At 38.2% G+C, this 11,226-nt stretch overlaps 1 protein-coding gene across 1 annotated transcript; it reads left to right on the top strand.

Annotated features, from left to right (window-relative positions):
• The first annotated feature begins 5,185 nt into the window (after nt 1-5,185).
• On the top strand, nt 5,186-7,557 carry LOC116195205 (plant intracellular Ras-group-related LRR protein 6-like). The gene is made up of 3 exons (XM_031524201.1): nt 5,186-5,452; nt 6,347-6,516; nt 6,686-7,557. The coding sequence occupies exons 1-3, from the start codon at nt 5,252-5,254 to the stop codon at nt 7,377-7,379; spliced, it is 1,065 nt and encodes a 354-aa protein (XP_031380061.1). The 5' UTR covers nt 5,186-5,251; the 3' UTR covers nt 7,380-7,557.
• Nucleotides 7,558-11,226: the final 3,669 nt, after the last annotated feature.

Genomic DNA, 11,226 nt, shown 5'->3' with positions numbered 1-11,226 from the left:
AAGAAATGATATATATATATATATATCTGTGTATGTACATTAAATTGAACATATACATATATTGAATGCAAAAGATATAAAAAGGATCTCTTAAGCAATGTTTAACAAAAAGACGAATCAAACCTTTATCCTAATAACAAAACTTAATATATGCAACAAATCTATATTAACAGGTTATTAAAAATATGATATATATTTATTGAAATATAGTCTTAAATTATTATTATCATTATAATAATTTACTTATTCTAGTTGGCAACATTAAAATTATTGAAGTTATTTGTAAATTGAAATTAATAATTAGTAATTATTTTTTTTAATAAGTAAACGAAATATGTACAAAAGAGATATGAAAACGAATCTGTATAATGCACAGGTCAAAAAAGTTAGTTGAACTATATATTCAGCGAACTTTGAGGCACTTTATTTGTTTCTTAATATTATTCTTTTTTTTAACTTTTGAACTCATTTTCTAGTCCATGAATATAACACATGAGGGTACATAGAACATATATAAGCAACCGTGAGCCTATCTCTCATCAATGTGGTGAAGAATAAACCTATAGAATTGTCCCAACATTAACAAATATGGCAATCGCCCATATGATTAACGTATTTTATTTACCAGTTTGTAACATTTTTGAATGGTTTTTTTTTCCACATGATACATGATGAGGAAGGATCATCGATGATTTTTTATGAGTAGTTCTACGGATACATGTTTCTCAAACGTAACTTAGCTACCACCACTTTGCTTTTCTATTGCTCCTAACCGTTGCCCCTTCTTTCTGTATCTTAATTATTATTTGATATAATTAGAACTGCCCAGGATACTTATCGACCCACTATACATTACTATTTCTGGGACAAAATAAAAAATGCACCAAATACATAAGATATGATAATATAATTAAGGATTAATTGCACCGATGATCCAAAAAGTTTCATGAATGTTTTAGGTTGGTCCAAAATGTTTTTTTGGTAACTTATTGATACATTAAGTTTCAAAACCATTTCGATGTAATACATTCCGTCATCTGTGTTTGACGCCGCTCTACTCCAAACTTTTTAAAATTGTAAAACGACCCAAAGTTTTAAAATTTTTCAAAATGTACTCCACATTCTCTCTCTCTCTTCCTTCTCAACTTTCTCTCTCTTCTGCAAGTTCTCTCTCTCTCTCTCTCTTTCTCTCTCTGTCTCTTCACCTCACCTGATCTCCGCCGATGACGCCCTCGCCCTCGCCCTCGCCAACACCCTGATCTTTGCCTCCCGCCAACCTCCTCCCTCCTCCTTCTTACTTCGTACCAGATGACACTTCGTACCGTAGCACGAGCTATGGTGGCAACGAGCGACGAGATCTACCTGGGGCAAAGAGAGGACTCTGAGGACTAGATCAAGGATGACGAACCAAGGGAGGCGTTCAAGAGGTTCGAGGAGAGGCTGGTTGAGATCGAGAGGACTGGTCGAGATTCTTCACCACAATCCCACTCCTAGCAACCCCAGAACACCTTCCCGATCAAAACCTCCAACCGACAACCACCAAATCTGAAGCAGAAAAAATCCAAAACCCTCGAAATTCGAATAATCTCTAGAATTCTCCGCACAGAAGCAGCTAAAGGTTTGATCTTTGGGCAATCTTACCGCATCGGACGAGTCGATGCCGAAGCTTGCGAGCAGGAGACGATGAACAATGGAAGGGGGAGGAGGAAGACGATGAACAGTGGAGGAGAGAGAGGGTAAAATTGAAAAAGTTCAAAAAATTTAGATCGTTTTGAAATTTTAAAAAGTTTGGAGTTTTAACTAAAATTAAAAAATATTTTTTATTATAATATTCTTGCCATATCAGCATTTTGCTAACGGCGTCAATCATGAATTGACGGAATGCACTATATCGAAACGGTTTTGAAACTTAATGTACCAACAAGTTACCCAAAAAACTTTTTGGACCAACTTGTAACATGTATGAAACTTTTTGAACTACTAGTGCAATCAACCATATAATTAGAGTAACGCTAGCCATGATTAACATCCTAATTGATTGATTTAGGGTTATTTAACCCGTGAGATTGAAAGAACATTAATGTTGAATCCCTTTCCAAATAGGTGGCCCCAATAAGAAGCTATTTTACTAATGAATGACAACTACCCTTTAATTTTATAAGCAACCGCTCTTATCAGCTTTGAAAATATATGTCATAACCGTATTTATCCTATAAGATAAGATTAGATATCTGCCCCAAGTTGTTATAAAAAACAAAATGAGCCAATCAAAGTCAATAACGTAAGGTGACTCAATTAATCTAATCCATGTGCTGGAAGAGCTTTATTAGGTGGTCTCGAGGGCATTCCAGATGGACTAACGGGGTTACACTGCTAAATCTAACGTGATTTTTGCGAGAAACGTCACTCGGAAATCCGTAGGAAATCCCTCCATATTTTTTCTCAATAAACGTGTATTTTTTAGTAGTGTTACACATATACATAGTCCTCACTTGGAATTTTGTAAGCAAAATTCTATATATGAGTCCCAAAACCGTCGAAAAATTCTACATAATCCTCATTCAGTCGTACAAGAATGAGTGTTACTGCACTAAATCTTCTAAAATTAATCTTTATTGAAATGAATACAATTAGAATCTCATAACTAGTAGTGAAGAATGGGCGTTACTGTACTAAAACTTATAAAATTAATCTTTATAAATGACATTACGACATTTAGAATAGTTGCCAATTACCAAGATTCTAGGTTTTTTTTTTCGGGCGATAATACCGCCAATAGGGTTGTCGTATATGAGTCAGATTAGATGGCTAATTTCCAATTCTTGCGTCACCAAATTAATGGGTCAATCTAATCGAGATAAAAAAAAAGGATTATATCAATCTAATCAGGAAAATGTGATAGAATTTATTTTCTTGATAACAAAATATGAACCCTATTATAAGTGAACTTAATGGAAAGATCAAATGAGGGATGGTTTGTAATTGATATCGGGCCTCACGGGTCTGCATGTCACCCAAAAAGAAAAACAGAGAAATGGTTTGCCAACATGAGAATAATCAAAAGTAGGAGATTAAATCATAATCATAGAAGAATATGTCTTGGTGCAGTAACTAAAGAGGGTGATTCAAAAGCAAGAGATCGTGAGTTCGATCTTTTTAGTGAGACTTCTTTATTTTGCAATTCATTTTTTTTTTCATGAACCCATTGATCTAAAAATAATCATGATCATATATTATTTGTTTAATCGAAATAGTCAATATTATTGTGAATTAGGATCATTCAACCTTTTCCTGAAAGTCCGAGAATCAATTGAGAATCAAAACCTCGCTCCCAATGTATAAAACGATGATGTAAGAATTGGATGCTTTTGTTGAACAACGAAATTAAAACATTTTACAATAGTTGCCCATTACCAGTCGAGCTGTCGTACATGAGTCATGTCAGATGGCTAATTTCCAAATTCTTACGTCACCAGTTGGTCTAAATCACGTATTATTTATCAAACAATCGAGATAACAGGAAATTCAATACTAACAACTGGGGTGTGCACAGATACCAGGTATATCTGGAATCGGTCAGAACCTACTCGTTAGGATAGGGTCCGAGTAGCTCGTATTTAAAATAAGGTAGAGTCCGGATATTTAAATTAGAAACCGGTAAAAACAGATTCAATTTCTAGTGTATCCAGAATCGAAACTAAAACTGATACATGAACTTGATAATAATTTCCCCTAATTATATTCAAATATATTTATCCATTTTACTTTACCATCTTCCTCTCTTTGTCTCTCTCTCTCGATGAAAGCTTCGCATTCTTTATAGTCGGCAATTTTGGTTCGACGACGATAGGTGTGTCTTTGGTGAGACCTGATAGTATTATAGATATTTTGTTTTAAGGATGGATTGATGAGACATATTACTCTTTGTTTAGTGGATTAATCTAAATCTATATCGACATTATGTTTTGCGTAATTACTGATTCTGGACGTAATATTTTCAATTTTATTTAGCGAAACAAAAAAAAATTACAGGTTCTAACAGAGTACTCGGAACCTGTAGTATAACACAGGTTCCGAATAAGTTCCGGTTTCAGGATTCAACAGGTAAGGTCCGATTCTAAAATTTTGAAACATGTTCCTTACAGGGTAAGATCCGAATATCGTGAATAAAACATTATATCCGAACCCGAACACCCCTGCCAACAACTATATACTAAATGCTGGTTGTGGCAAAACTATAGACTAAATGCTGGTTGTGGCAAGCTCATCAATTGTTTTAAATACTTTCAACGAAATTATTAAACAAAACAGCCACTTGGAATCTGTCCAACACAAAAGACTAAATAAATGTAAATATCAATGAAATGGTTACTGGAAAAAAAATATATATAAATCAAAGGGAGTCTAGCCATCTAAAATTATCAACTTCAGCAAGCCGTTGACTTTAATCAAGTGGGAGTTAAGAAGGACGTGGCTTCACTCTCCTTCGCGTACGGCTTTGTACTTTCGTTTTACAAGACAAGGACCACAAACCTAAACCATACTTCATCACGATTTATGGTATAATTGACAAATTGAATTTTATGTGAGCAAACTTTATCTATAATACTGTGCCGTCGCAAAATTTCCAACAATATGTCGTGTAAAAAGCCAAATGAATGCTCGGATGATGGTTAGTCTAAACTAATAAATTAAAGACGGGTCGTATTCTCGTTAAAATAAGTATAAATAAGTGAATAAATAAACTGATAATTGAGAGCATCAATACCCACGAGGCACTCGTCCTCTTCCGTACGTCCTTGCAGCCTCTCTAGTTATAAATATAACAGTTTCCTTCTCAAAGGTTTAATGGAAGTACACATGCGAGCTCTGATCCTTCTCTCCATCATATTCTCTCTTAAGCCTTGACCAGAGTGTGTTCCCACCTCCTTAAACCTAAAAACATTCCCCTATACGTAACAAAACCTTCTTAAACCCCTCGAAAGTTGCAAAGTTCTTTCTTAAAACCGAGCGTGGAAGAGGCAATAAACCGCAGGGTCTCGAAAACTGAGTACACATCTTAATTGAGGGCTTGCTAAGACACGACGCCTTTCATCAAGGGGTATTGCTCGGCGCCATACTTCCATAGTTTACAAACCGATAAAGATCTTATTTCCCTTCTGCCTTGAACCCCGTGCACGGTCTAAGCAACGATCCCGTTGAAAGAATCCGTTCGGAAGTGCGGTTTCGGGTGGTAATTAATAAGGAGCTGATGTATGAGCAGCCACAGCTGGTGAGGATGGACTCTAGGAAGAAGGTGATGATGGAGAGGAGAAGATCATCTTCCATGAGGGAACAAGAGAGGCCTGAGACTGTCGACTTGAGTGGGAGGAATTTGGAGTCTCTTGTCCCAAGCCCTTCCTTGAACTTGAGGATCATCTACAAACTAGATCTCTCCAACAACAATCTTCAAGTAATAATCTCTCTCTCTCTCTCTCTCTCTCTCTCTCTCTCTCTCTCTCTCTCCATTTAGATATATACATATATGTGTATATATATATATATATACATGTATAGATAAATACAAAGAATTATCTCAATGATCCACTCCATTCAACTAATAATTCATTCGCGGTTTAGTTAAGTTTGGAAGCAAGCCAGAGCAAAGGAATTCGTCCCAGCCTAATATAATATAGGCTTAGAGCACCTCGGTTGTTGTCTCACCGGAAGAAAAGTTTGTTCTAACGCTTAATTAATAATCATAGAGTTGTTGTTCTTGAATCGCTGCCAAATCTCTATTTGAACATTTCGGAACGCTTAAAAATTCCAATAACCGTAATTACTTTTTCATCTCCTCTCTCTTATCTATGCCCTTCTCTAGGTTCATTGACCATCTTTTGCAATCGTGAAAATTTTTCCATCTTACGGAAATAATTTGCCATCGAGCCCATTTTAGCATAACTTTAAAAGGACCGACTTGTCATCTGTTTGATCAAGATTTTTTCTTTTTTGTTCACGGAAAAAAATAAAAACACTGACATCATTTGGGCGAAATTTTGAGTTACTCAACCACATGCTCTAAAGGGTTAATTAATTTTGTTAAGCTGACGTGTGATTTATTATTTGTTAATTAAGAATTGTTTTTTTTTGGGTAAATTGAACGACCGGTATTCTACATGCTTGTATAGAAGCAACACGGAATATATGTATAACAAGAAAATGACCATCTGATGGCGGTATAAGTAAGCCAGACAGACATGATTTTGTGGCATTTCATATGTTGGATTATCGATTTTGTCCTCCGTGTATGTGAAACACATATAGTTGAAGTAATAACTAATCTTCTCGTCCCATCGATTGTTTGCAGATGATACCGGAGTCCTTGATTGCGAGGATGCTTAACTTGGTGGTTCTAGACCTGCACTCGAATCAGCTGAGAGCCCTCCCCAACTCGATCGGTTGTCTCTCAAAGCTCAAAGTCTTGAATTTGGCTGGAAACAATCTGGAATTGCTCCCAAAGACCATAGAGAATTGCAGGTCTTCCTCTCCCTCCCCACTCTCTATCACAAACACTTCATTACTACAGTGCCCTCGATCTTGTGTGGTTCGGGTTCTTGGCAGCGATAAATTGTGTATAATTCAGCTCTAATTGTCGAAGTTAGTAACAATATTACTTTCTTGGTCCTTTTTTTTTTTTCCTACACAGATCCCTGGAAGAGCTAAATGTCAACTTCAACCAGTTGGTCAAGCTTCCCAACACTATCGGTTTCGAGCTCATCAACCTCAAAAAACTAATAGTCGGCTCCAACAAGCTCGTGCGTCTGCCTCTGTCCACTGGCCATCTAACCTCTCTACGCCACCTTGATGTCAGTTTGAACTGGCTACAGGCGCTTCCAGAGGACCTTGAGAATCTGACGGACCTCCAAGTCCTAAATGTGAGCCAGAACTTCCACCACCTCACATCCCTGCCCTACTCAATCGGCCTCCTCCTCTCCTTAGTCGAGCTCAACGCCAGTTACAACAACATCAGGGCACTGCCAGACTCCATGGGATGCCTCGGGAAGCTCCGGAAGCTTAGGATTGAAGGGAACCCCCTCGTCTCGCCACCCATGGAGGTGGTGCGGCAAGGCGTGGAGGAGGTGAAGATGTACTTGAGCGAGAAGATGAATAATAACCACATAAGTCCGAGGAAGAAGACGAACAAGAAGACCTGGATCAGGAAGTTGGTGAGGTATGGAACCTTCAACTCAAGATGTACTACTCCACATGCAAATGATGAAGAGAGGAAAGGATCCAAAATGCTCGATGGTTCTCGTTCTGTAAGTTACATCTCATCGATGAACATGGCAGCTTTCTCCCCGTGGCGGCTCTTCTCGCCAAAACATCGTTCCGCCAAATGAAGCATGATATACGAGTAGGCGGGATGGCGTCCGTGATACCTGCATAGAATAATATTTTGTATCATTCCTTTTGTTTATTCTATTTGTAAATTTCCATGTTATGTCAACGTGATGAACAGTCCATCGAGAAGCATAAAGTTAATCAGTGAATACAATGTAGTGATTTATGTTCTTATTATTTGATTTGTGAATATACTTTGATTTTGGTTTTAGTCTGTGTACGCACCCAAATTTCGTCTCGTCGGGGCACACACGTGCCTAAATGCGACGCGGCTTGGGAGTGTCCACCTTCCCGGGGACGCGCGACGGACGCACGTGAGAAGGAGTCGCCACTACCTGTTTACGACCCGAAGGTCAAGAGCCGGTGAGTCATCCGGGTCTAGGGATATGGATACACCTAGAATGCTAAGGCAATGGTCTTGTACGAAACCGGAAATTCCGAATTCGGGAGTTCTATTACGTATGGGCCTATATCTCACACGCCCTTTCGATACTCTAACTTGCTAGGCTTGCCATTTTATTTATTTACCGCATGGTTTAGGGTTGCACTCGACTCGCCCGTTTTGACACCGTAAATTCGAAGAGACACTTGAACCGTCCACTCTCCTACCGGAACTATTACATGAATAAATATACATTATAAACCCTTACATTGTTCTCTCAAATAAATAAAAGACAAGCTACAATGACTAAATCCCGGTCGATTCAGATTCGGCCATTATTTCACTCATGTTCACCGTATGGTTTTGGAAAAGACCAAAAATTAAATTAAATGCGCATTCGGTGTATGGGGGCATTGGACCTCATGATCGACGGTTATGGGTGTTGGACCCAGTGTGAATCGAGTCCTAAAGGATCGGGCTCGATCCGCATAACAAACAAGTACGAAAATGTAATAAGCAAGCTCAAATAAACAAACAATGGGGTTTCTTGTTATCGCCGAATTTATGTGAATTAACTGATTATTAACCGGGGTATCTTGGCATACAAATCCTACCTTAAAACAAACAAAGGAGTGATAGATAGGGCATGTAGCATTCGGCATCATTTTAACGGACCTGACATATATGATATCCATAGTCAAGTCTCGAATGTGTGGGTTATTTTTAGATTATTCTGTATCGTGACAATATGGCTTTTACAGATTAAGAGTATTTTCACCTAAAACCCAAAACTTACCCCTCTATTTGACTTTGCTCATGTTTGATTTAAGCCGAGTTTGAGATTAATCTGTTTTTCCATGTTTTAACCCATTCTAAACACAAACCTATACTATGGTGACGGCAGGGCAAGAACCGATAGTCATGCCCTTGAATCGAAAAATATGTGTGTGTATGAAAAAATCAAGATTACGTGGCACGTATCTCAATGCTTTTGAAATTGTGGATTTAAAAAGGGAATGATTAATAGTTCTTGAACTGTCGATGCGATTACAGATTATTAATCGGTTCATACAATTCATAAAAAAAATCAAGTAATTTAATTTAGCCAAATTTAACGTCCCGATTATCTCGTATGTAGAAATTTAAGTTAATTAGAAATTTGCCGAATGCTTTAGTCTACGGATTTCGAGTCGTCGAGATAGCCATTAGTCGACCGCTCGATAAACTCTAATTTCTGACCGTCTTGAAACTTAAAATTTTGATTTTAGGCCGAGTTTGCGTGATTAAACCAATTCATGTGAGGTTTCGATTAAAACGAAAAAATACAGCACTTAAACACGGATTAAGAGCACATTATCACATTAAGCACGACAAATATACATATTTCACGCAATCGGTGCCGGCATGATGATGATAAACACATACAAATATACACAAACATAATATTAGTGGAATCGATAAAACGACGCCGATTCATGGAAGCGGAAAAACATAAAAGAACACACATTGTCACGTTGTATACATATAATTACAAGAATAAAATATTTAAATGGGGCACATATGTTGTCGGTCGGTGATCCAAGTAGGAAAGAGTTGGATATTTTTAGAAAATGTCCAGGGGACTGAATTGAACGATTTTAAAAGAGCCGGGACTAATTTGAAAATTCGGATAAAGTTTCGGGGACCGATTTGAAAATTCTGAAAAAATTGGGGACTGTGTAAAAATTACTGAAAATGTCCCAGGACTTGTTTGAAACGAATTTGAAAATCTGGACTGATCTGACGGAAAAGAATTTTAGAGTTCAGGGTAGATCTAAAAATAAAAATGAATAAAATAAAATGCGTCATCTAGACTGAAATGCGACAAAATAGAAAGTTTGTAAAATCGAGTTCGGGACAAATTCGATTACCCACGCAATCCAAGAACGCTCATTTCACATCATCGTCATCCAAGCAAGCCTGATATCCGAAAAGAAGTCCTAAGCATGCTGCTAAGTCGAGATTTTACCTAGTCCAGAAAGTTGAGGGGTGTTTCTGTAAAATAAAAAAATTGCCGAACGAATCGGGTCGGATTGGATCGGACTACCCGCCCGAAGGAGAAACCGTCCGGAAGAGACGCTGGGCCGGACTGGGCGTTGGGCCGCTTGGCGCGTTGGGCCGAATGGATTTGGGTTGGACTTGCGAAGCAACAGAATTGGACCGAGGCCCGTTGGTTGAAGGGCGGTCGGGATTGCCGAGAACGGCTGCGATGACGCTGCGGGCGGCGGTTCTCGCCCTTGGACGCCGCGGTGAGGGCTGGAGTGGACGCCGGTCACGGTTCTGAACACCGCCGACACTTCGCTGTGGTCGATCTGGGCCTCACTGGAGTTAAAACAGTCGGGATCGGAGAAATTTTTACGGTTTTCCGGCGAAGATTCCGAATTCGTCCGATTTCAAAATTCCCCAAAACAAGAGCAAATTTCTCCTTTTCTCTTGCTGGGTTCATTTTTTTTTTTCCAAATTGTCTTTCCGTCCATTTTAATTGCAATTTCTTCCCCTTTTTATTAAGATTTCGGCCGATTTAGGGGGAATCGCGGATATCCGCGATTTGGGGATTCTGGGCTAGCCGGGATCACGGGCAGCCGGTGAGCGCTGCCCGGCCCTGCCCGGCCTGCCCGAATAATTTTTTTTTTTAGAGAAGGTAATAAATTGGGATATGACGATTTTGCCCCCCTGAAACCGATGGACCGAAATTGGGTGCTGACAGTCTATTCTAATATTCGCTTTGGGCTTGAATTCAGGATCTCATTGTCACTGGAAATATGGGAGGAGCCTATAACTAATTATCAACAGAATGCGAGCAACATGATCCTTGCACTTCCAAGCCTTATAGGATAGGAAGTGTATGTACGGTACATGCAAGTCAATTAGCTATATTTTTTTATTTTATTTGATTTTTGCGTGATTTACTTAAATTATTAGTAATTTACTTGAAAATCTTCATATAGATAGTTTTATGTATAGTGCATATGTATCGTAGAATTTTCACTTGATTGATAGCATGTCAAAACCAGTTCAATCCTACATGAGGCCATCCTTGGCGAGACTGAAATATTTCTACGTGGTCGTGCAACTGTAGTATACATATTTTCGATTATTTGATATATAGTTCCGCAAAATTTATAGCGGGGTCATTGCTAAAGAGATAAGATCTAAAGTTATAAATATGTATATCACTTTTTTTTTATGAATTAGATATGTATCACTTAATTTAGTAGGGGCCGACTCTCAATCTCAAATTACACATTGGTAGTATAATTAGATCTTATCTAGACAATATAAGTAAATTCCCAAGAAAAAAACACAAAATTTTCACTTTTTTTCTAATTTTAATCCGAACTTTTAACTTTGTCCAATAAAATCACAAACTTAGCAAAATGTTTCACATTTGATACACTGTGGACGCACCCGACATTTCTAGCGGA

Source organism: Punica granatum, chromosome 2, assembly GCF_007655135.1.
Source record: "Punica granatum isolate Tunisia-2019 chromosome 2, ASM765513v2, whole genome shotgun sequence".
Lineage (NCBI taxonomy): Eukaryota > Viridiplantae > Streptophyta > Magnoliopsida > Myrtales > Lythraceae > Punica > Punica granatum.
Note: the sequence above shows the minus strand (reverse complement) of the source record. Positions and strands in the feature narration are given on the sequence as shown.

What these genes read in the sequence shown, in the direction of transcription:
- LOC116195205 (XM_031524201.1), top strand. Translation starts at nt 5,252, where the DNA reads ATGTATGAGCAGCCACAGCTGGTGAGGATGGACTCTAGGAAGAAGGTG. An exon ending in TCTCCAACAACAATCTTCAA is followed by an intron (nt 5,453 to 6,346) that starts GTAATAATCTCT and finishes GATTGTTTGCAG; the next exon opens with ATGATACCGGAGTCCTTGAT. An exon ending in AAGACCATAGAGAATTGCAG is followed by an intron (nt 6,517 to 6,685) that starts GTCTTCCTCTCC and finishes TTTCCTACACAG; the next exon opens with ATCCCTGGAAGAGCTAAATG.